This window comes from Trichosurus vulpecula, chromosome 4 (assembly GCF_011100635.1).
Source record: "Trichosurus vulpecula isolate mTriVul1 chromosome 4, mTriVul1.pri, whole genome shotgun sequence".
In the NCBI taxonomy this organism is placed as follows: domain Eukaryota; kingdom Metazoa; phylum Chordata; class Mammalia; order Diprotodontia; family Phalangeridae; genus Trichosurus; species Trichosurus vulpecula.
The window spans coordinates 440,384,015-440,409,154 of NC_050576.1; the positions used below are offsets into that span (position 1 = coordinate 440,384,015).

The following is a 25,140-nucleotide window of genomic DNA, read 5'->3' on the forward strand; positions in this document are numbered from 1 at the left end:
CCTGCACTGGACTACGTTCTGCTCTTATCTCAATGCAACAGACCTTTCCTGCCAACCTTCTAAGTTGTATTTGGGTACAAAATTATTTCATCCCTTCCTTTTATGGGTTCTGCTGCTCCCAGATTTGTTTTAGGGCATTATTTGAAGGGGTTTGAGGAAGAGCTCAGACAAGGCCCTGCCTTTTCTCTGCCATCTGGGCTCTGTTCCATACCCTCTGTAAGGTGTATAGATGGTAGACTCTTAGTATGATGACCCCAAGGCCCCCAGATGGGATACCGGGGATGGAAAGAATATCTATGTCAAATATACTGGATTTTGAAGTCATTTTGGATGGTTTTGTTTGAGGAGTTTCTTATAGCACCACAGGCTCATGAAAGGAAGGAACAACACTTTTCAGTCATTTAGATTATTTTGCTTGTTACCGTTACTGTTTGGAAGGACCTCGTTAAGGCCGAAGCTGCCCCAGCGGTGTGTCTAATTTGGTGTCGGTCTTAAACACGGCCCTGTCGGGTTGCTGTGAGATGGAGTCACTTTGGGGTGCTTTTTTGCAGAGTTGAGAAGAAAGAACGAGCCCGGTTAAAAACAGTGAAATTCAATTCTAAAACAAGAGGAGACAAAGGGGTAAGTGTGAAATCTCGATCTTTTGGACGATATTTACTCTGTGTTTTTGCGGTTGAGCTGGATTGTTAAATTAAGGGTGATCTTTTTGTCAAACAAAAAATTCATGACTGTCTTCTGTCTTTTAGAAACAAGTATGGCTCCCCCAAAATTCTGTTGACTGAGAATATTCTTAGCAGCAGCCTTTCAGTAAAAGGGCTTTTTTTCTGAATGAGACGGATTCCATTGAGTCTCAACCCGCCATCTGGCCACAGTCACTTAGGCCAGAATTATTTGGCATCGTTATCACTAATAATGGTAGATGATTACATGGTGAACCTTTTGAGATGGTCAAAAAACCTCGGACCATAAGAGCATAAGGTGATGGATCACAATGTGTGAACTCACAGGACTCTCCTGGTTGCTTTGCTTCACCCCACCCCCACCCCCACCCCCAATTTTTTTTCTAAGATTACTTCAGATTTGTTACCTTACTGTTAGATACGTTTGCAGGCTTTGTCAGTCTTGTTTTGGAAGTCTGCTTACACCTCTCAGGTGCTCTGAACGGGTGTGATAAACATCCAGAGGGTCATAATTAGGACCCTTTTCTGCCTGCTGCAGTGACTGGCACAGATAAAGGCTGTCATAGGAATGTAATTGGTGTCAGGGGCAGAGAGCACTGAGGCACTCTGAGGGCTCCCCAAAAGCCAACCATTTGGCTAACACCCATGGAGACTTGGCCTGAGTCCCTTACAGAAAGCCCATCGATGATCTCTGCCCCTGATTCACCTGTGTCAGCCTTCAAATCCAAATGTCATTCGTCACTCAAAGTCAAGAGGGAGGGGTGTCCTGCAGCTCTTTGAGACACTAGCGCTGGATACGTTTTAGGAAAGAGAGCAGGAGCCGGGCAGTTAGGAGACCGAGATTCAGGCCCCGGTTCTGCCATGAACTTGTTCTGGGACCTTGGTGATCTCCAAGGTTCCTCTAGCTTGGAAATCTAAGACCTTAGGGTTTCTCCTATGGGCCCCCACCCTCCCGCCCCACCCATAAAGGTGCTTCATGACTTTTAAAACCCTTTTCCAGAAGAGGTTCATTTAGCACTAAAATGTTAGATAAGCTGTCAACACAGAGACCTCTTACAGATTTGCTAGACCTGTGTGAGGCCCTCACTTTGCGTATTCTCTGTATAAAATGTGCTAACACGATCATGCCTGATCTCTGCTTCATGAGGTCAGAGCAGGGGAGCCTTGAGACACCTGCCCTTGTGGCAGTCCGGAAAGCTCTAAGTGTGTTGTCTCAGGGGGCCCTGCAGACAGTGCTTAGGGCTGGGAAGAGATGGGGTGTCTGCAGTAAGTATATCTTGATGGTGACAAATTGCATGTTGTAACTTTTAAACTGTGAGCAGTTAACGGCATTAACGACATTTAAATCCCAGTGTCATCCGTTGACTATAACCCAGTTTGTACCCAGGCCCTGTGTCCTAACACAAGCACCCCAGATATGCATGACGAGAGTGGGGGGAAATACGCTTGCCATTGATAGAGAACTGCCTTCCTGTCTCCGACGGCCTCTTCTGCTCCCTGCCCTTTCTTCTTCCTCAGCTGCAAACTTTTAACATTTCGGTTTCTCCTTAAAATCATTCGTACTTTCATACGGATGTTTCAGAGCGTCAGGTATAAAAGTTTACGTAACCAGCTACGTGACGTTCACACCATGAGTTCGATTTGTGATTTTTTTGCTCTATCCTTACCCTTCCTCCACATCTCTCAGCGTCCCACCTGCCAGCCGTGTCGATGGTGAAGCGTGCTACATGGCAGCTTGGCTTTCTTTGGGAGAACGGAGAAGCTGGCCCATGCAAGCATGCTCTCTGGCTTGGGCTACCTCTGCATGTTCTTGGCTTTGGCTTGGGCTGAATTCTTCATCTGGCTTCTGATAGTTACGTGGAGGGTTTCATAGGAAATTTAATACAACTAATACCTTTCAACTAACCAGCAGTTCCCCATCCTCTGTGTTCTTATGATATCTTTAAGATACCACGTTTTGACTGATTTTTTTCAACCATGACTCAGTACTTTTTAGTTTCATATTTCTTTTGGTTGTTTGCTGTGAAACTGACTCTCACTACAATGTACGCAGTAATAAGAGGGGTGCGGTCTTGGTGGGCAGCCCCAAATATGGCCAGACTTTGCCACCCTCAGAGCCAAACGGAGAGGCCACATGCGGACATTTTCCCTACATGTGCCTGTCTTAAAAAGAAGGTCAGATGATTGTCCCCAAATGCCTATGGAGGCCTTTCTTTGTTCTTTTCTGTTTGAATTCGGTTAAGGATTTTTATCCATAAGATGCTACTTGACAAATATTAAATGTGTCACACGCCTTTGATCGTGATGTACAACAGGGCTGTCCAAAATGCGGTCCGCCCGGAAGCGTAGAGATTTACAGAAATGCTTTAGTGAACGAAGCCGAGCTGGCGCAGAACTTTCACCAAGATGGCAAATCAAAATATGCCGTCTGTTGTTTCGATGTAGAATGTTGCTTATTAATTTTCACGGGCCTTGCCTTGAAACTTAAATCACAACGCACTTTTCTTTGTTAAAAGAGCAGTGTAAACATAGTATATACCTGTAAGAGCGCAGAGCCAAAGAAGCTGCCATTCTCTCCGTGATCACTGCTGTAATCTCAGGATGATCAGAGTAATTCTGACTTCCTTTTGCCTTAAATGTCCATGAGAAGCTATGTTAACACGAGATGAGGCTGACCTGGTCTGGGTCACTTAAATGACTGTGCTTCCAGCCAGGGCACATGTGCTCCTGGGGGAGCCAGAGGCTTAGAACAGGGAGAAAGCTACCCGGGATCCCCAGAGCTTGAGAGAAGTAGGCAGGAGAGACAATGATGCCCTCCTGTTTACTTCTTCCTTCCTTTCACTGGAGAAATGAGTGACACTTAATCACCTCCCTCCACCCTGCCTGCACACAACGAGGCAGATGTGAAAGAAATGAGGCCCGGGCACCGAGTCCTGCTCCCTGCTTGTGTAGAGGGTCCGTGCTCCTGGGAGAGAGGAAGGGTGAGGCAGGGCAGTGGCCTGGTGCGACAGTGGAATGAGAAGGAGCCTGGGCACGTTTGAGAGCCGAGGGACCAGGGAAGCCCCGGAGCAGGGGAGACAGCCTCGCAGGAGGGGAGCAATCTTAGCAGCTCAGAGTGACTGTGACGAGAGCCAGCATTTCTGTGTCGCTCTGAGTACCCCTGAGTGTTGGAGACTGAGGCCGGTTTCCAACTCAGGGGGGATTAGGAGGCAAGAATTCGTGAGGAATCTGAGCAGGACAGTGGCCCAGATTGCTGCCGTAGTTGGGGGACAGTAGGAAGTGGTTCTGTGCTGTGTGGTAAAGAGGGAGTGGAGAGAAAGGGGCTGGGCACCCGCCTGGCTGGCAGAGATGAGGTGAGGGAGCACAAGGTCATCATCAGAAGGGCAGGAGTTAGGGGAACAGAAGGGCGTCCAGGGAGAGTTGGGGCTGGTCATAGCAATTTGGGAGTCACTGCATAAGTTAGTCTTGGAAACGTGTGATCTTCCCAAGGGAGAGAACCTCAGGCCTCGGCTGGAGCTTGGGGAGGCGGGGGATGGCTGAAGGCCACAGAAGGGGCAGTCAGACAAGAAGGGAGCCAGGAGAGTGCGTGTCTGGCAGGAGGGCCTGGCCGGCAGCCTCGAAAGTTCCAAAAAGGAAGGTGAGCTTTGGCAGGTAAGAGAGAACCTTTGTGGATCAGGTGAGTGAAGCTAGATCGTGGAGAGGACAGCAGTCAAAAGGAATGACAGAATTGAAGACAGGGTTTTCTTTGGTTCTTTCCTAGGGTAGAGGAAACCTGAGCGGGTTAGGTTCTTCAACAGCAGGGAAAGAGAGGTTTTCCCTAGAAGTGGGGGAGGCGGGCCACTGTACTGCAGAAAAACCACTAGCAGACTGCTGAGAGACCAGCCAGGCCAGTCTGGGTGTGAGCACCATATGTGCTGTACTTGAGGACAGCAGCTGAGGGGGAGGCCAACCCTGGAATAGGCAGTGCATTTCCCTGGGGGAAGAGTGCCATCCTCTCTGAGGCCAAGCAGAAGCCTTGTTCCTCTTGACCCTCAGACAGCTGCTGAGTCCCCAGAGGATATACGAGCCCTTCTTTCAGCCCAGCAGCATGCAGCCTGGGAGCCTGGGTTACCTCAGCCCCCACCCTCCTCATCCTTGGCTCACACATGGTGCCCAGAGCCAGACCCAGTATCCCCAGGTCCCACCAGGCCAGGGGTGGGACTCTGACCTCCTTCTGGTGTACTTGGTGCCCCAGTGCACCCTCAGGTCCCATTCCTCTCTTGGCTATCATAGCACACCATTAACTCAAACTAAGTTTGCTACCCACTAAAGACCCTCAGGTCTTTCTGAGATGAGGCCAGGCCGTGTCATATTTGATTTCTTGAACCCGAGACTTCACATTTATTTTCCTTGAAAATCATTTTGTTTGATTCAGCCCCATGTCCTAGTCCTTGAAGTTGTTAACTGTCCTTCCACCTTTTGTCCCTCATGTCTCAGTGAGCCGTTCACCCCTGAGCACTCCCCTAAAGGAGTGGACATTGAGCCGTTGGTGATGACGCTTCATTGTGCCACTGGTTCTAAATTCACTAGCTTGTCCTCCTGCCTAGCCTTAGCTCTCCATCTTTAGCCCCGGAGTGGTATAAAAACTAGGTAAATTTTGTCCTCAGCACTCTCCCAGACTGTCAGAAGAGGAAGTGTGGCGAAGGCAGCAAGGCAAAGCCCCATTGAGATGGCCATGAGTGGAAGGCAGGCCCTCAAGGTGAGGGGCTGTGGTTTGAGAGTCAGGCAGAGATGCATCCAAGGGTTGCTGGGCTGCCTTGGTAAGAGGAGGCGTGAGGAAGAGTGGGGAGGACCCGGCATCCAAAGGGCCCCGGCTAGAACAAGAGAAGCAGTGCGGAATCTGAGCCCAGTCTGTCCTCCCGCAACCTGAAAGCCCTCCACCGAAGGGGAGCCCCCTGCCCCGGGATGCAGCTCAGGACAGTGGAGGATTGCTTGATTCTTAGTACAGGGAGAGATTCGGGTCACAATGAGGGTCAGGGGTGAGGGAAGGAAATGAAGCAAATACTGAATTCACCCATAGGAAAATCTTAAACCAGGCCCGGGTCAGGAGACCCAGATTGTTCTCATGACCCGAATGGAACCAACATCTAGCCCCTTAGCGCTTTTGTTCTTGGGAGAACCTAAAGTTTGGGTTTGTTGTAACTGGCCTTTGGTGATGTATATTACAGGGATGAGAGAAGGGTCTCAGGTCAGGACCAGAAGTGGGGCAGCCTGCTCCCCCACCCCCACTGCCTGGTGGGCAGAATGGAGCACAGCACCAGACCAGGGAGGGGCTTTGATGGCTTTTTAGAATTTGCTGCAGGATGTGTGTAAGCAAAGGGTAGCATCCCTTAGGAAAGGTCAGTCTGGGAAAAGGGTCATTTCCCAAGAGTAAACTGAGATCTGAAATCTCCTGTATTTGGAGTCCTGGGCCTGGAGTCGAATTTGGACTCAGGCACTTGGTAGCTTTGTGACATCAGACACAGAAGCCCTTGGAGCTCTGAGTGATTGGCCGCTGGTATCCAGCCGCCTTGTGGGCCACCCCCGACCCCGGGCCTGCCGAGGCTTATCAGCCTCAGAAACACTTGGTAGGCGCCTCTCAGGTCATTTAGGGGGAAGGACTTCAATGCCAGGCTGTCAGGGCCTGCATGAGATATTCACTGCTACGGCCAGAAGCCCTGCCCTCTGGCCTGGCAGTGATGAGTCAATCTGAAGACTAAGTCAAGTAGCATCGATGCCCAGTTTCAGCAGGGAGTTTTGAGTGCCCTGGGCTGTACCACGGCCAATTGGAGGGTTTTGTGAACACTCAGAAGGTCACTTTATCTCTGGTGAAAATGAGAGTTCAGTTCAGTTACAAACTGCATGCTGTGGTCGCGAGAGTCGGCTTCCCCAGGGCTGCTAGGCTGGGCCGTTGTCCACACCGACGTTAGACCCCCTTTGTTTTGCCCTCCTTCTCTTCTTCAGCAGTCACTCAATGGCAAGCGTAAAAAGAACCTCTTTCCCCGAAAGTTCCCCTTCTACAAGAGCAAGGACCAGAGTGAGCAGGAAACCAGTGACGTTGACCGTGAGTATGCAGGAGCCAGCCAAGAGCTGCCATCGCTCGCCCACGGGAGGCTGTTACCATGGAGACAGTTTCAAGGGCTGCCCCAGGTGATAGAGAAGCTGCCAGCAGGTTCCAAGTTGGCACCGGGGGCTCGTGGCACTTAACCGTCAGTGGAATCCTCCTAGCCTTAGCCCCTTGGCTAGATTGCCGGCAACCATGAGGTTTTCACCTCTTTAAAACGTCCTGGCACTTGTGGCCGGTCCACACATGGTGGCTCGGCGGCCTCTGAGGCAGAGAACAAAGTTGTTGGGGCTGATTCCCTGGAAGCCTCCAAGCTCCCGTGACCTCCCTGTGTAAGCGTGTGCACCTGCCATGGTCTTGGAACTGTCTCTTGTTGTAGCTCCCCGTTTGTACATGACTGACGACTGTTTTCTTTGATTGTCTTTTTATCGCTTGCTCTCTGGGGACTACTCTCTGCAGGAGATCCCTGACGACATGGGATCAAAAGGCCTGAGTAAGTGACCCCACACTCCCGTCCCCAGACAGACCTGGCTTTGTCAGAGCGTTCCCACATTAGCGGCAGCGCCTTCTGGCCTAGAGAGCCTCATAATCTAGCCTGCTTTTAGAGTTCTTATGATGACATGCCTCATTCCCCGTAAACCCGCCTGTGGGTTTTATTTCTCCATTGATGTACCTACATGCATCACACAATTACTCCTCCGTGTGTTCAAAAACACATTTTCCTCTTCGTAATTTTGTTGACAATTGAATGCTCTGCTATGTTTTTTTAAAAACTAACTAAGCCTCGTGATGTGCATGCTCTGCCACATTAAAGCCCAAAGCACGAATGGGCATCACAGGAGCCCTTCCAGCAGAGGTGAGGCGTCACTTAATGGAAGATGTCCATGGGGACTCCATTGGCACGGCTTCTGACTGTTGAGATTTGGTCGATGCACCCTAGGCCATTGCCAGCCTCCATCGTCCCCGTCTCCCCCTTTATATCACAGAACTTCAAAGTTGGGGGAGACCTCAGTAGCCATAAAGTTTTCTTTAGGGACTAAATGCTCGAAAACCATTAACATCACAGCATTCATGTATTAAATGTAGGATTACGAAGAGGAAAAGAGTTTCAGGGAACTTGCAGTAGGAACAGTGCATTAATTTAGAAAGCAGAAGAGCTAATAGTGAAGTCTAACCCTTCTGACTCCTCCCTTTCCCCCCTTTTGAAAGTCAGCTTGCAAAAGGCAGTGGAGAGGAGAGAGAAGGGAGTAACAGGGAAATATGGCCCTCAGTGGCTTCTCTGTTCAGATTAATCACCCCATGAGCTCAACGCTGGAGCAGAGTTAACACATTCATTTTTTATAAAGGAAAGCATCAAAATTGCTAGTGTGTGCATTGCTGTCATGTCAGAATACCTTTGTGCATCTTGTAAGTCCTTAATTTGGTCTGAGTGATAATCTTGTTTCTGATCTTCACATCGATTATCATACCATTGTGGTCCTTCCTAAACCTTCTGGCTACCCTCGCTTTTTGGAGCTTGGTCATTTCTCATGGAAGCATCACAGTCCAAATGGCCTTTAAAGATCAGGGCCATCTCTGCCAGCCCCACCCCGACTCTGTCCCATTTGATTTCTGTTTTCTGAGGACAGATTTGAAAGGCAAGCATTGAATTTCACACTCACGTAATCTGTGTTTTCTCTATTTTTGTTCAGTTTCTCTCAGGCTGCCTTTTGCTTTTAGACTAAATAATATGAAGTAAATGGGAATAAATTTAAAAATCTGTCATCTTCCAGGATGAAAAACTTGTAGGAAGTTTGAGATCATATGATTTCTATGTGTTTAAGGACACAGTTGGATTTTTCACATCCTCATGTCTCTCAGTTTGTGTGGGATAAGAATAAGAAATTTATAGTAGAACTGAGCATGCTCTCAGACTAAATGAGAATGGAGACATCTTCATGCCCCGGGCTGAACAGCATCTGTCCAGAGAAATTCGAGGAGGCGGTTGTTCTGTGGGCAGCGTGCAGTGCAGCCAGGTGCCATGCTGACCAACGGTTCCTCAGGCCTCAGTTCTCGGCAGCAGCCAAGAAGCTAAACTGAGAGTGGGGGGTGGATTTGGGCCCCCCCTTTGGCAGTCTTTCTGCAGTGCTCTGTGAGCACCGGAGCACTGGGGAGAGGGGGGTTCTCCTCCTTCCTGGTCTATTTTAGGCCATGGTATTTGTAGCATTGGGTGGATTCTCACATTGACAGCAGTGCCAGATATGTGCATCCATTTTCAATCAAGGAGATTACAGTTCCACTTCCACTTAATGCTCACTTGTTGCTTGTCAGAATAGTTTGATGGGAAAAATCAGACATCGTGTTTCAGGTCAGAGCACAGGTGCCTCTGCTCTTTTCCCCATTCCCAGCCCCCAGGAGCAGAACTCGGCATTGGCTGGTCAGCGATGTGTAGAGAATGTAGCCTCATTTCTCTGAAAAGTGTTTCCTGCCTGTCCTAGTCCTGAAACATTCATGCTTTTCTTTTTAAAGTGGCTTCTTTCAGAACTCTGATTCTAGGAGATTCTCTGGGTGATAAGGTATAACTGATGCCTTTTCCTGTCCACATTCTCTAGAATTCACCCTGCCTCCGCTCCAATTTTAAAGCTTTCCTAGTCACTAGATATTGAGGTCTTCCTGCTGTCCTCACTTCCTCCAGGGACCCTGTTGGGGCTGGCAAACTGACCCTGGTTTCTTGGAGGCCATGCCCACAGAGGGCAGGCTTGAGCAGGCCCTGCCATACTAGGGAAATCTCACAGACAGCCATGTCTGTCTTCTTAGAGATCATTTTGGATCCAGCGGATGTCTGTACTTCCCATGCCCTAGTCAGCGACTGCCCCAAACCAAGCAGTCAGTTCCTCAAAGGAATGTATTTCCTCTTTCCTCATTGTCCTCCAAGTGTCCAGTTAGCACGAGCAGCAGCCCCTAAACCAGCCAGCTTGGGGTGAGTGGGTGAATGTGTAGACACATTAAAGAGTCAGTAGTGGTGTGATAGGCAGGGGTGAAGCTTAGTTCATGGGGCCAGAATTAGCCTGAAAGGTAGGGCCTGTTTTAGGGGAAACACGGCTGCAGTCCAGCTCCCTAAAAGTGGTAGTCTGGGCTCAGTGTTTACTTTTCAAAATGGCGGCCTAGCTGTCATCATCACAGTCCCAGTGTTGGAAGTTTTGAAGCCTAGTTTTACCTCCTAAATTTTCCTCCTCTTATTTTCTTTAAAGTTTCAGAATTTATGCCTTCCAAAGGGCTTTGCCTGTAAACTCAAAACTTGAGATATTGTCTCACTTGAGAGTCAGAAAAAAGGAATTGGACCAAAACCAGAGGCCCTCTGCCTCTGAGGAAGGCTTTGCTTTGCTCAGCACAAAATCTCAGCCTAAGTTGGCACTCCGGAGACTGGCTTCGGTTACACCTCGCCCTTTTTTGTGCCATTCTCGCTGGGCATTCAGAGTAGTTCAGCACCTGTTTCATGTTAGCTAGATACATTTCAGAGTGTGCCTACTAAAGGTAACTTTGCCTGCTTGATTTTTGTGTCTAAGATGGAATTAAATTCTGTAAAGAAAATCAGCAGTTCTTTGATAAGCTCGTTGGTCATGTGTGCTTTGTATCTCAGTTTTTGTGATGTCAGCTTGTCTGTATTTTGATCATTTTCTCAGCTTTTTTTAAAACTTTATGACATTGTGGTTCCTGATTTTTTTCATTGTGTTCAATTTCAGAGCACGTAACTTCTAATGCCAGCGATAGTGAAAGTAGTTACCGTAAGTGTTCTGTGACTTCTTTCTTTTTAATCCCTGCTAATTTAATTTGTTTTCGTGTATTTCCCTTAATGTGGACTGCAACTATTGAATGGTAGGTGTTCATTACAAATGAACGCTGTGAGAGAAAAAATTGGAAGCAACTTTTTAAAAATGTCCACATCTATTACAGCTTTGGCGTGAATTGTTTGAAGAACGAGCCGCCATTTTTACCAAGTGCATGTGAAATGTGTTATAACCTCTTAGGAGAAATAAATTTCTCATTTGAAGAAAACCTAATTTTTTGTGCTTTTCACTAAATTATAAGATGCTTTCTAACAACAGTAGTAAATCAGCACCTGTTTTTAGGTTAAGTTACAATAACCCAGTCACAGATTTTATGTCACCAAATTTGATTGCTTTCAACTCGCCATTGCTGATGGCCATGAATTTTGGCCAAACAAATGAGACAGGAAAAGAAATTCTCGATTTCCTGACATGATTCTTTTTGTTATCTCACCCTTACTAACTCTAGCCCACTTGAGGGTTTTTGACTTTTTATTTTGGTGAAACATCCAAAAAAGTTAAGGTGGGGAGGAAGTGGGGCTTTTTATTTTAATTTACAACACTTTAAAAATTAAACTTGCCTTTCTAACTTCTTTTCACTGCTGTCTAATCTGAAAGCAGTCTTGATTACAGATGAGTATGGTTGTTCAAAAGGTCCACTCTATTAATATGTGTTTTGCTTTCGTGTTTTGCCACGGTGACAGTATATACTTTTGATCCTCATTTGTAGTGGACAAGGTTGGCTTTTATTAGACAATGTTCCCTTTGACCACTTTTTGACCAAGTAGAAAAAAAATGACTTCTTCTATAAGGCAGCTCCATATCGATGGGGGGTAGGGGTGGCAGGAGCTGTAACAACCAAGTGGAGGGTTGGGTGCCTCACCAGCCCAAAGAGGTCATGAGAGTATGTACTGTCTCCCCCCACCCCCATCCAATTGCATGAGCTTTTTAAGACTTGAAGACATCTAGGCCGCATGTTTTTGTCTTAGATTCCTCAGTGTTTTACCTGCAATAGTTGAACAAACCTGTGAAGTGTCTCTTTCATCCACTGTTAAATGCACTTGGCAACTAAATAAAAGAGGTTAAGGACTCAGTGCCATCCACTGAAAGAGTTTAAAACAACAAAAGCTCATGCTTTAGGCATAAGAATAGAGGGAAAGGTGTTGGTGGGGAGACAGGCCCTTCAGCTGCCATTCCTAGAATGTTGGTGTCTGTGAATTACACCCAGGAGAAATGTCTGGATGGGTGGCTTTCACTGGGGCTACCTCCCCCTCCTTTGTCTTAGAAGCCCAGAGTCGAATAGATGCCCACTGTGGTCTCTGCTGGCTTAGGGTAGTTTGTTAGGGTTTTATGAATTACATTTTTAGCTTCTTTCTGAACTTGGTCTGATTCAATTATAACTCATAGACTTTTGCGAATCTTTACATAAGACGCCTTCCTGCACGTTAGCACTTGCATTTCAGAGGAGGGCTGTGGCAGCTGAAGCACATTGCAGACACTTTCCTTTGACATTTCAAAAGCTTTTAACTTAAAGCAGAATGTGTGAGCTCTTTCATTTAATTCCAAGCTGTCCTTCTTCCAGAGCGGAGAGGGCTTGGATCCTGTCTGCATCCATTCCGAGCGTACCAGAAGTGTCACTCCATAAAGGAGCTGCCGGTTCCTTAGACAATATATGAGGTGGTTTATTTTCTCAGTGACATACAGTGACCTCTTTTAGGAGTGATATGGAAAGTCTTTTCCAACTTTCCATCCTAAAAAAGCAAATTTGTTTTGTTTCTAATTCCCTCTTAAACATTTTATTACTTTTAGAAGCCAGAGAGATGATTCCATAGGGATGGACAGACAAGCATCTGTGTGTTGTGCCTTGGATCTGTTGGAAATTACAGTTTTAAAAACTATAACAGTGATTATGTCTTCATACATGCATAAAAGTTCATCTCCACCCACTTACAACAGCACAAAATGAGATTTAACAAATGTACCAGCATAAAATGTGTTACCATGTAAATAGAATGGCTCTATGTATATTTTTGTTCCTTTTAATTTTTCAAGTTCATCATTTTGATTTGATGGTTTACCAGTTCTTTTAGTGGGGAAACATTTTCTTTGATACCTCCCCCTTTTTTTTAAGCTAGGAAAACACAAATTTTATGTGTGCATAAACCTAAGGATGGATGGATGGATGGATGGATGGATGGATGGATGGATGGATGGATGGATGGATGGATGGGTGGGTGGGTGGATGGATGGATGGATGGATGCTAATTGAGGTTCTTTCTGGATTTTCTCATCTGCATTTTAACTTTGTAACAGGTGGTCAAGAAGAATATGTCCTGTCTTATGAACCAGTGAATCAGCAAGAAGGTTTGTGTGAAATCCACTGAATGTAAATGTTCCTACCTGCATAGCTACAAATATGTAAAATGCTCTTGGATGTCTCCCTGATCTTGGAGAAGGGAGCTAATTTCCTCTGGGGGAAAGCTGTGATGTTCAGATTTTATTCTGTATATTTGTTTTAAGAGACGTGGTTTGACCTCCCCATCATTTACACCGTTGTCTCCTTGGGACATCTCAGACAGGCAGGTGTATGCAGGTGGCACAGTTAACAGGGAGGGGTGCTCAGGGTCAGATCCCTGCTTAGCCAGCTGACGGGGGTGCAGCCAGCCACCCTCTCCAAGTTGAAAGAATAAGAGATGTGGCCAGACAGGAATTGGTCTGAGAAAAGCTGTGAGGACCACAGGCTCAGTGTGGGGCAGCAAGGTGAGGGTTGGAATCGTCAGCTTCTTGGAGAGGCACGGCTGTGCTGCTGCTCTCAGTGCAAGTCTGGCCTCATGTGGGGTACAAGAGTCAAGGGCTGGGCATCCCTTTTTAGGGTACCTATTGATGAACCAGAGACTGGCCAAAGGAAGCAGGCCAGCAGGGTGGGGAAGGGTCTCACTCCCTGTCGTATGGGGATTGGTTGCAAGGACTGGGAGTCTTTAGCTCAGAGATGAGAAGACATAGGAGGACCCATGATAGCTGTTGTTAAATATCGAAAGGGCCATCACATGGAAGAAGGGCCAGATGTGTTCTCCCTGGTCCTTGATGGCAGGTGGGGAAGGTGCCAGGAGGAGAGACTTGATACAGATGATGAATGGCACGGGTAGCCTCCGCCCTTCAGGAAATACCTTCAAGGGAAGGCTGGGTGCCATCTATTCTGAATGAGCCTCCATAGCCTGGGAGATCCCATCCAACATGGGCATGACAAGTGATCTTTGGACACAGCCTGTTGTGCAGAATGAATGCCTGATGGGTGGGTGATGGGGCCAGGCCAACTCCAGAGCCCAAAAGGGCGACCCTGACCCTTAGATGTGGCAGGTTTATTGGAAGTCAGGGATTTGTGGCACATGTCTGACGTTGAAACTAGCTCATCCCGTTACTCCTGCTGGCTTTCTGGTTGGAAAGATTCTATCGGCGATTTATCCCATGAAGGGATTCAAAGGGTCACCACACTCGAGGGCCACATGCGGCCTTGAGGCCACAGGTTTCCCAACTCCAGATGATGTTAATTCCTACCAAGTGGATCCTATGGCTTCCCTTCCTGGTGTAGACGTTCACCCAGGCCTCTGGAGGGGGACTTAGGGAACAAAAGGACAGTGAGCCAGAGCTATGCACAGGAACACACCCCAAGAAAGGCCACGTGTGCTTGTGCATTGTCAGGGCGCCCACCATGATCTGAACAGCTTCCTGTCAGGCTCAGGTTAGGGAGAAAATAGACAGTGTTGAGAGCTGGGAGTTTATTCCTCATAAATGTAAAGATCCAGGGTTGGGAAATAGAGAGAATATCAAATGAGATGAGATGATGAAGCACTTTGCAGAACCCAGCTGGCTGCCAGTCAGGTCATTCCACCCCAAGAGCCAATCAGCTGCCAGCTCAGCTCCGGCCTCAGCCCCTCCAGCCTCTGCAGGCCATCCTGGAGAGCTGCAGCCCTGGTGGCCAAGGCCATGGCAATGACGGAAAGCCCTGCGTCACCTCACCCAGGCCATGTCCCAGCCTCATTAGGCCCTGTCTCCCCTTCCCTGCCCTCCCAGAGCCCTTGTTTCTGTCTGAATGACTTTTGTTTATGCAGAATAAATGTGTCTGCCTCTTATTGTCTCCCCCTCCTCTGCAATGTCAGCTCATGATGGCTAGAGGCTGCTCATTAATTGAACTGGTCTCCATCATGCCTGGCCCACCATGCAGTAGATGTTGACAGTAAATCCTTGGGCATGACTCTATGAGGAAGCCCTGCTTTTGGGGCCCGGCCATCTCTTCTCCTGCCTGTGCCTTGTTGCTTTTCTACCTTATGGGAATCATCAGAACCACCCTTCATGACCAGGCACCAGAGCAACTCATTGAGCTGCTTAGGGGGTCCTGTTTTACTCTGAGACCTTCATCCCCTCATTGTCCATGGACATTCCTGGGAGGTCACGGCTCTTTTCTCCCCAGATCGTTGTCCACTGGACATGGGGACAGACCCAGGAGCCTCCACGCAGCTCCACGGGCTGGGCCCTGCTTGGTTTTCCATCCTCCCGTTCCCCCAGGATCTAGCCAGTTAGTCTGTCTCTCTCTCCCCTGCCCCCACTTTATTGCACTTGGGGACAGCCCAGCCCCTGGAATGCTTGAAGGCAGCTCTCCCCTCCTCCTTCATGAACCTGAGCCCAGGGCCCTTCACCACCACTCCCATGGCAGGTGCTTAATAAGTCTTTGCTGATTAACCATTGGTCAAATCCCTGCCCAACCCCCCATCTCATCTTCAACAACAGCTTCCTCCCAAATGCTCCAGCCCTTGAGGATAACCCTGGGATGCTGTATTAGGAGGGCAGAGTTTATAATCTCAAAGAGGATCATAAACATGTCTGAAAGGTTCGGAACCACCGGATACAAGAAACTCTCAAAGTAGAAGGCAGAAGAATCAAAACATATATTTAGGCTCCACAGTAACCAACCCATGAACCAGCATCCCCATTTTGACATATTGATCAAAAGCTTCCAGGCCCAATAAGTACGCCTTGAAAGAGTTACCAGGAGGCTACAGAGAAGCATGATTGCGTAAAGCAAAATCATGCTTCCCCCTCTATGGTAAAAAGATTACCCACTGGCCTGAAGTCTTTGTTCAGCTTCCTCCCGTAGGTCAGCTCTGCTACTGGCAGCTCCTGCTTTGGCTGTGGCTGTGGCTGTGGCTGTGGCTGTGGCTATAGCTGTAGCAGCCTCTGGCTCCAACGGGAGCTGCTTTTAACCATCCAGCTTCTGCGGGGGTGTAAGGTACGCCGGGGAAAGCACAGGTTCTTTCAATCTGCTTAAGCAAGGTGAAGGGGTTGACCGGGAAAGCACAGGTTCTTTCCATCAGCTTAAGCAAGGGAAGCAAGGTGAAGGGGCCGACAAGCTTACTCCAGTCCAACATACAAACAGCATTCAGTTCAGGGGAAAAAGCCAAACTAGTCAAGGCCACTTGTTGACTAAGTGCTAAGGAGCCCATTTTTGGTTGCCAACACAAGTGCTCAGTCAGCACTTGATCAATGTGCCAGACCCAAAGAAGGACAGAACCCCAACCCTGCCCAGCCTGTGGCCAGCAGCAACCTCTGCCTCTGGTGACCTACATCTTTGGACCTCAGGGTTTCCCCAGGCTTCAAGTGGGGTGAGGTACCTGGAATCAGGAAGAGCTGAGTTCAAATGCAGCCTCAGATGCTTGCTAGCTGTGTGACCCTGGTCAAGTCACTCCACTTCTGCCTGCCTCTGTTTCCTAATGGGGATGATAACAGCGGCTGCCTCTCAGACTTGTGAGGAACAAGCAGGATAACCCTTGTCAAGCATTTAGCACAGGGCCGCACACAGTAGGGCTACAGAAATCTTGGTTCCCTCTCCCCTTTCTCGTCTCCTTGGGCCCAGAGGCTGCCTTGTGTGGTGTCCTTCAGGGCTTGTTGTGCCCATCCTTCCAGGGAGCAGAGGCACCAGAGATGCTGTAGTCCTCGCCTGTCCCCGGCCCCTCATTAGGAATCAGGCTTTGTCCTGTCTTTCTGGCAAAGGACTTGTTTGTCTGCATCCTTTTGAAGTGTTTGTAAGGCATCTGTGGGCACGTGAACTCGAACTGGCCACACATCCCTGCATCACTGGGTGCCAGGCATTCACCAGCAATGCAGTGAGGCCCAGACTCAGAAGGTGTGATGGACATGTGGTGGTGTTGTAGTAAAGATTGTTCACTTAAAGAAAAATTAAGTTTTTATTTTTCTAGTTTGGTGAATAAAAATAACATCCTTTATGGTAGAGTATTCAGGGACACCCTAATGAGCTATGTATGCCACGCCCCCAAGGGTGCAGCCAGGAAAGTTGGTGTCCCAGCTCCAGATGCCGGTGGTGATGAAAAGCCAGGCCAGCTAGACTGTTGGCAAGAGGACTGCCGACTCCTTTTAGATTTTAGTGAGCTTTAGTGGCACAGAAGTAGACGTGCCCTTGCCTGCTGGGACTCGTGTCTGGAGAGATGCCAGACGGGCACTTCCCTCAGCAGCAACATTGGTGAGACTTTTGTCATTCTCAGGGTAGTGACTGTCCTCGTTTCCGTCTGTACAGTTAGTTACACTCGACCCGTGATCGTCTTGGGACCGATGAAAGACAGGATCAATGATGATCTGATCTCGGAATTCCCAGATAAGTTTGGATCCTGCGTCCCGCGTGAGTATCCCTGTTGGGAAGTGAAGTTAAGCCTTTGGCAGGCCTCTCTGAGTGCAGGCTTGTGCTCCCCCTTCCCTGATCCCAGATCCCCTTTTAACCCCCGGGGCATCTTTCTTCTTGTTCTTAAAGACACAACCAGACCAAAGCGAGACTACGAGGTGGACGGCAGAGATTATCACTTTGTGACCTCGAGGGAGCAGATGGAAAAGGACATCCAAGACCACAAGTTCATCGAGGCCGGCCAGTACAATGGCCACCTCTACGGAACCAGTGTCCAGTCTGTGCGGGAGGTTGCCGAGAAGGTGAGCGACCTTGGTCCGGGGGCCTGGGCTTGTCCTTGGAGAGATGGGTGCAACCCAAGTGGCCACTTCAGATCTGAGAAGGAGGCCTAGGCGGTCACCAGAACTCATTAGTGTCCTCTCTGTTTTCACCTCTGTAAGAGGCTCTTTTCCCAAGACAGGCTGTGACCTCAGTTGGCTTTGTGAGACTTTAGGCAAAAGGAAGCTTAACTGGGCAGACTCCTCTCACTCTGAGAATGGGCAGTCAGGACACTTTCCATACAGAGCAGTGACCTGGGAGGGTGGGTCTGGTAGGTGTTGCTTCAGGCTCCTTCCCTCCCCCCTCAGCGGAACACAGGGAAGGTCATGCCCTGGATTTGACCATTACCTATAAACATGCTCTGTCTGTCTCATACAGAATTTTAAAACCCCTCTGACCACCACTTCCTACCCTTTCAGCTTAACTCCTCTGGAGCTCCTGCCCACAAGGAGCTTACACTCCCTTGGCAGAAACAGCCTGTGGATGGGGGTGGGTATAGATGGGAATTTGAGGAGGAGGCTTAGCCTTTGGGAAGGTCAGGTGAGTGGCATTTGAGTTGGGCTTTGAAAGAAACTGAAAATAGTAAGAGAGTGTTCCCACTGTTAGTACAGAAGCAGATGATCTAGGTGCTGGCCCCTAGTACCAAGATCTAAATATGCCAGGAAACGTTGGCATCAAAATCTCAGCAGTTATCAGTCTGTGTCAGAGCAGCTTTCTGGGCCCGGCTCAGTGTCCAGGGCCTCACCTGGGCTTCAGGAAGAGGAAGACAGGAAGTCCCCAGGAATACCCCGCCCCGGGACTGGCCCTTCAGTGTGGTGAAAGTTACTGGCGAAGTTTTTCCTCTCTGATTTTCTGTTTTAGGGCAAACACTGCATTCTTGACGTCTCAGGAAATGCCATCAAGAGGCTGCAGATTGCACAGCTCTACCCCATCTCTGTTTTTATTAAACCCAAATCCGTGGAAAATATCATGTGAGTTTAAAATAAAATTCTCTGGGTCCCAGTAAAGGGTTTCATGGATTTACCTAGGACATAATACTTAAAACTGCCTGTTAGTTTGAGGGCAAAGTAAAAACATTTTATCTGATACCTAAGACTTTTAGCAGCTGGTTTTCTAAATAGCCCTAATCAAAGACCAGAGTGGGCCGATTGCCTCGCCTCCTGGGGGCCTGACCCACTTTTAGGGGAGAGGGGTCTCTGTGCTGGGGATAGTCTGCCACTGCCCTTCCTTAGTCTGTGGGAGGAGGAGCCTGGTGCTCCTGAAGGTGTGCAGAGCAATACGTTTTACAACTTGAGTCTTTGGGACCTCACAAGGCTTGGTGAAGTCGGCACGAATCCCCAGCCTCTCCCATGGTCCTGGCTGTCCTTCGTCGGGTCCGGGTTTGAACGTGGCAGTTCTGAAAAGCCTGGTGTCTTGTTGGTGGAGTGGCATCTGAAAGGCATCTCCTGCTGGAACTCAGCATCTGGTCTCCAGCCTGTCCCGCAATGGCACCTTGGCTTCTGGATCGAATATGTGACAGGACCACCGAGGCCTCCTCATCCAGCGCATACGCAGAGGCATCCCCATTCAAAGAGCCGTTGGTCCAGCAGCCCTGCCGCCCACCTTTTACAAGAGTTAACCATCAGAGCTCAGCATCCTCTACAAGCAGATGCCATTGGCCGGGTTGTTACCCAGCCACGTTCACTTTGGCTCTTTGGATAGAAAGCATCCTCCCTGAAATACTGGTCGTTAGAGTCTGTGCTCACGGCCACAGAGTTGGAAGGGGCCTTCTTTCCTGATGAACAACTGAAGAATTTTAAAACAGAAAATGTCACCAGATTAGACTCTGATAGACTTACAACAGTTATGCAACAGGAAGTGCCTCCCAGCCCCTGGAGACACGGGGGGCCGAGGTCCCCTCACGGTAGACCCGCTCCCCAGGGTTGCTGGTGCGCTTCAAGAGCTGTCCTCTCTGATTCTCCCTCTTTCCGCAGGGAAATGAATAAGCGTCTGACAGAGGAGCAGGCCAGGAAGACATTTGAGAGAGCCATGAAACTGGAGCAAGAGTTTACAGAGCATTTCACAGGTGGGCTGCTTGTAGCACTTTTTCCCAGGGCTGTTTTCCCGTAGGGACGTGGAGATGGGTGCATTGACGTTGTTCTGGTCTCCGCACTGTAGAGTCTTGCAGCAGGAGCCTGTGAAAACAGCTTGATTTGGTGAGATTGGAGGTGGGGAGGAACTCAGCTCTGACCCAGATCAGGAACGAGCAGATTCCAGGATTCCCTCAGCCCCTCCCTTCCTCTCCCTGGTCCAGGTTTTCCCATGAATCTTCTGATGCTGTGGAAGGTGACTGAGACTGTCCATCTGCCTTGGTCACTGGGAGCCTGTCCCGGAGTAAGAGCGCTTTATTGGCGTAGCCTAGAACAGGGCTCCTGGCTCCATAGTCATGAAAAGCATGAACTGACTCTTCTGGGACCCCACCCAGGTCTGAGTTTTCCCCCTCTGTGGATTCTCAAAGTTATCCTGCCCTTTGTGTGCATCACTATAGGCCCTTTCCCAGTTTAGTCTTTTGTTTTCTTGTCTCTTTTAAAACTTCGTAACAGAACCACCTTTGAACGGCCTCAGAGTCACATGAGACCATTCTCTGTACTCTTAAACAGTGATCAAGCTCAAAGGGACATTGGTGCTGCCAACACTGATCCTTTGTTCCTCTTCGCCCTCTCCCTCTCCATCAACCTTGACATTGGTAGCAGAGCAGGTTTGACGTTCCCTCTGACACCATCTAAATGTCCCTCCCAAGCGTGAGCGATTTGTATTCCTCTTAAGAATCCAAAGGACAGAGGCAGAGGGAGATTTCCAGTTTGGGGTGTGGAGACAAGAAAAGCGAGGTCACTGGCTCCGAGAGCCAGCTTCCCCCTGGTAAGATCTGAGTCAGGCTGGTGAAGTCAGGAAATACGAGAAACAGGTTTCCTGAGGAAGTGCTGGCTCTGCCTCCGGCCTGGGTCTGCTCTCCTGAGCCGAGGTGCAGCCGAGAAGATTCCAGGCCGTGTCTCCTGAAGGAGGCTTCCCCACCCCTCTTCATTCCAGGGCCAGCCCTGGTTCATTACCACCTACGTGTCCCGTACTCAGGTGCTTTGTACAGATGTATCTGCCTCTTGTGTCCCCCATTAGATTGTGAGCTCCTCGAGGAGCACTTAACATGGTGCCTGGCATGTAGTAGGTGCTTCATGAAGGTTTATTGGTAATTGCTTTCCCATGTTAATTATCTCCACTTCATCTTGCGTAGTCTGTGTCTCTACATACATTTGGGGAGCCCTTGAGCAGGGGCTGTCTCTTGCCTTTCTTTGTGTCCCCATCACTTGGCACAGTGCCCTGGCACACAGTAGGTGCTTGCTGTTTATTGCACCTGACAGCCTCTGAGCCCTTTTGGGCCTTCCTAAAGCAGAAACATGTTGTATGCATCCAAAGCCCTGAAATGTTGCCACTGCCTGTCCCCATAGGCTTGTTTTTGTTTGAAACCTCCCTGTCATTCTGTTTCTCCTGCCTTTGAGACAACAGGAAAGCAGTGGGGTTTTTTTTCCTGTCTTGGTAGCTTCAGTTTGGATGAGCTCTTTCTCTGTAAATTAAGTGGAACATTTAGAATACAGTTCCATCCTCTGCAGAGCATCTACACCAGTCACACTCATTACTTGTCCCAGCTGGTTGATGCAGATATTCGATGTGGTCAGCTCTTTCTCATAGCCCTCTCCAAAGGAAGGTAAATTTTGATGGCCGGAAGCTGCCCACTTAACTTGGGGTTTACTGGCTAGATTCCTTCCTTCCTTCCTTTCTTCCTTCCGGACGGACGTCCTTCCTTCCATTCACTCAGAAGCTCATGAATAGGTCCCTGCCCAAGCTCCACTTAATAACTATATTTTGGGCCCTCCTGGCTTAGAGTGAATGTCAGTGATAACTGTTTCTTTTTGGAAAAGCAACCCTGAGGATTTTCCCCTCCCAGCTTGATTTTTTGTTCTTTTTTTCTAATTAAAGGGGCCATCCCTTGACTCACTTCTTAAAGAGGCCTATTCACTGAATCAGAGTTAACTTACTCTGAGTGAGACTATGAAAAGGCCTTAGCCTGAAAGGGCCAGGGTTTCCCATTGCATCCTGGGCCATCTCCAGCCCTGATGAATATCTTGTCACTGGACCCAGAGGGCTGTGGAGGAGAAAGTGAGGCTGGTGACACTGCAAAGCCATCCCTCCCTCCCTCAAAGCAAAGTCAGCCGCAGGTCACGTCACTGTTTCCCTGATGTCATGGTCCTCTTCGAGAACGAAGGACAAACACAATGTGCTGCTGTCCTTAGCGCTCAGTCTTTCAGGCTGTGAGTAAATGACCAAGGGACCCTGACCACCCCAGAGGACTCCTTCATGCCTTCCCATTGACATGCATGTGGGAGGCGGGTAATGAGCGTGCAGGAGGATGGGCTGGCTCCCACCCCTCACCCAGCCTTCGGATTTTCATTTCTAAAGGATCGTGGGGCGTGCTTCCCTTTGTCCCCTCCTGTGCCCAGGTGTCAGAAGGGGGGGGGTGTAGAGCTCTCATTCACCCCTTTCCTCTTTGTTACAGCCATCGTGCAGGGGGACACACTGGAAGACATTTACAACCTAGTGAAGCAGATCATAGAAGAGCAGGCAGGTCCTTCCATCTGGGTCCCGGCCAAGGAGAAGCTATGAGGCCGAGCTTCGGAGCAGCGCCCTCCCCTCCTTCCCTCTCGTCCCTGGGCCGCCCGTCCTGCCCTGCCACTCCTCCTCTTTTCTGAAACATTTTCTAACCCTTTTTGTTGGCTCCTTTGTGTTCTCGTGTATTACCGTTGGTCTGCTGCCATTTTTCAGAACTGAAGATGGAATGGCCCGACCAGCTATTAAGGGTTTCCGGGGGGATGGGGAAATTGTGGTAAATTCCTTAATGTTTAAGGGAAAGTAACTTTCAGAGATTTTCAGAAAAGCTTTCTACACAGTCTTTTAAAATTTCATAACAAATGAAAGAGAAATGGTCTTAAATGATTTAGTAAATTGTGAGCAACTTTGCACGCCTACTTTAATAGCATGGTTTGGCCAATGCCGTTTTCGAGCTTTTTTTCTTCCAAATTTGACTACTTTTCAGAGCAAAGAGTTTTTGTTTGTTTTGCAGGCAGTTAAGGAAAATCTCTGCTTTTGTCTGTGCTCTTTTTAATTTCAAAATTAATGTTTGCATTAACTTTCCCAGTTTCACAAGGGATGTTCATTTTCTCAAGGGTTACTTTACTTTTAAAGTCTTTTTTCTTTTTTTTCTTTTCTTTTTTTTCCTGTTACAATTGCTAGGAATAACAATGTTCAATGTTTTTAATCCTGCTCGTGCAGCACTATTTACAGTGTCTTACAGCTGTTGTTTATAGCTAAGGATCATCCTGTTTTCTGAATCGAGACCACGTTTAGGTGCTAGGAAAGCCGGCCCTTTACACAGGGTTGATGGTTCATAGGCGTCAATGCTGACACAGCCAAGCCGACTGGACTCTAGTGTCATGGCCGTCCTTAGGGCTGGGGCCGAGGAACTGGTTCAGAAAATGACAAGTGTATTCTTTGGGGTCAGATTTTAATGAGTATTTTACCCACGATAACTGCCTATTTTGTTATAATAATGAAATATATATATATATATATATTAAACTTTCTTTAACTAAAACTCTGTAACTATGGGAACTATTTTCTTTACGTAGTTGCGCACACACACACACATATATATATATATTTAAAAATATATATTTTTCTTTCATCACCTATTCCTAACTTTTTGTTTGGTTTTGAAAATGAATATTAATTAGAATCAATCCTCCTTAATCATGTGAAATGCAAACAGAAGTATGTATGGTTGTTGGGGAAAATCTTTAGAAGGAAATGGTCTGAGTGTGTTCTCCTCTTTTCTACAAAAAGTTTCAGTTTGTTTTCTGCTTGCCCCAATCCGCCCTTTTCTCAGAGGGAGAAATCACAACAGAACTGCAGCATGGGGTACTTTCAGCTAGGACCTCGGCTGTGAACAGAGCCTCGGCGCCAGCACTGTGCCATCGGCTCCTTCTAGTCAACCACCAAGACTGCTTCAGAACAAAATCCCCTGATCCTTCATATAAATATCATTTGGTAGCTGCCCATCACTTACTGGAAGTGGATTGTTTATTCAATATATGTTTTCCAGAAACTTCCTCCTTGTTTTTTTTCAACCAGATGAGAGCTGGTTTATAAAGAATGATCCACGTCCATTCCATTTGTCAGAAAGGGGAGAACAGCTAATAAACTTTATTGTACAACCTACTCTTTGAGTGTGTCTTGAATTTTGCACCATGCCCCTCTTTCCACGCAGGGATGGGGCTGCCATGTTACTGAGTGCAGGGTGAACCGATGGCCTAGATGGCTAAGTAGAGTTCCCAGGGCTCCTGGACAGACCATGCGGAAAGAATGGATTGCCACCTGCATGCTGTGCAGGGAAGGAGATCCCCCTGGGAGTGAAGGCTCTCTAGATGCACTGCCTACCTGTAGCCAGCAAGTTCTTTCACTTGGTCTGATGAATGATCTGATAAGGAACTGTACTGTGAGAGACAGACCTATTATTGCCAAGACCCATTGTTTGACCAGCATGGGGCATGGCTTCCGCTGGTGCAGATTGCAGCCCCCCCTCCTATGCTTTGGTCCGTTTTCATCCCTCCCCCTCAGATGATGGTCCTTGATCCTCAGAGCGCCTCCGAACAGGGGCCAAGGAAGGGCCTAAAATGCCAGGGTGGGCACAGCTCCAGCCAGACTCCTGGGAAGCCATGCTCTTGCATCTGTCTGTCCATCTGTCCTAGGGCTTTGGGGCTCTCTGAGAACTTGGGAATCTCCACATGCAGTGAGTGCTGAATTCACAGTAACGAGGGAGTAGAGGAAAGGGCGTGCTTAACCAAGGCAGGAATTACTTGTGCTTGGAAATCCCCCGGAAACTTGCTTTTTAACCTTGAAGAGCATCTTGAGGAACAGCCTGGGCTGGGACTGTGGTCCTGGCATGAGCCGCCCCTCCCCGCTTCCTCGAGCTGAATGGCGCGCCACCTGGCCTCTTCTGTGGCAGCTTGTGGTTAGACCATCTCTTTTTATGACTGTAGAAACCTTTTGGGTTGTGGCTGAACGATAGATCGCCTCTCTGTAGCACCTAAGGTGTTCAAAGGGTTTTACATACGTTCTCTAACTTGAGAGGCACTATCCCCCTTTTACAGATAAGCAAATTGAGACTCGGGGATACACAACTAGGATTTGAGCCCAGATCTTTTTGACTGCAGCCATCACTGTCCGCTAGACCATGCTGCCTCTCAGGAATGACAGAACCAGCTATGAAGAGTTTTGTTTGTTTTGTGGAAGAGCTGGTAAAATCCTCATCATTTGAAGGAAAATACTTTTTAAGAAGTTTATTTACCTTTAAGATTGCATAACAAGATAGCTGCATCATTCATGGAGGAAAAAAAAAACAGTACCCTGAACTTACACAGTTCAGTGTTGGGGCTGCAGAAAGTAGTTCATTCTTTCTGCTACTGAGATGGTCAGCTGGTA

At 48.3% G+C, this 25,140-nt stretch overlaps 1 protein-coding gene across 10 annotated transcripts in view; it reads left to right on the plus strand.

The window, feature by feature from the left end:
* The window catches only part of DLG1 (discs large MAGUK scaffold protein 1), a 223,965-nt gene extending 200,088 nt beyond the window's left edge, over positions 1 to 23,877 (plus strand). For 4 of the 10 annotated variants that reach the window (XM_036754322.1, XM_036754328.1, XM_036754329.1 and 1 more), the window contains 9 exons: positions 552 to 621; positions 7,222 to 7,255; positions 10,485 to 10,526; positions 12,882 to 12,932; positions 17,155 to 17,256; positions 17,386 to 17,558; positions 18,436 to 18,545; positions 19,548 to 19,639; positions 22,160 to 23,877. In XM_036754322.1, the coding sequence (XP_036610217.1) occupies positions 552 to 621; positions 7,222 to 7,255; positions 10,485 to 10,526; positions 12,882 to 12,932; positions 17,155 to 17,256; positions 17,386 to 17,558; positions 18,436 to 18,545; positions 19,548 to 19,639; positions 22,160 to 22,266 (781 nt within the window). In that variant the 3' untranslated portion in view covers positions 22,267 to 23,877. Of the gene's footprint in view, positions 1 to 551; positions 622 to 6,662; positions 6,763 to 7,221; positions 7,256 to 10,484; positions 10,527 to 12,881; positions 12,933 to 17,154; positions 17,257 to 17,385; positions 17,559 to 18,435; positions 18,546 to 19,547; positions 19,640 to 22,159 lie in introns of all 10 variants that reach the window. The other 6 variants (XM_036754320.1, XM_036754324.1, XM_036754326.1 and 3 more) reach the window with 2 other exon arrangements.
* The last annotated feature ends 1,263 nt before the right edge of the window (positions 23,878 to 25,140 follow it).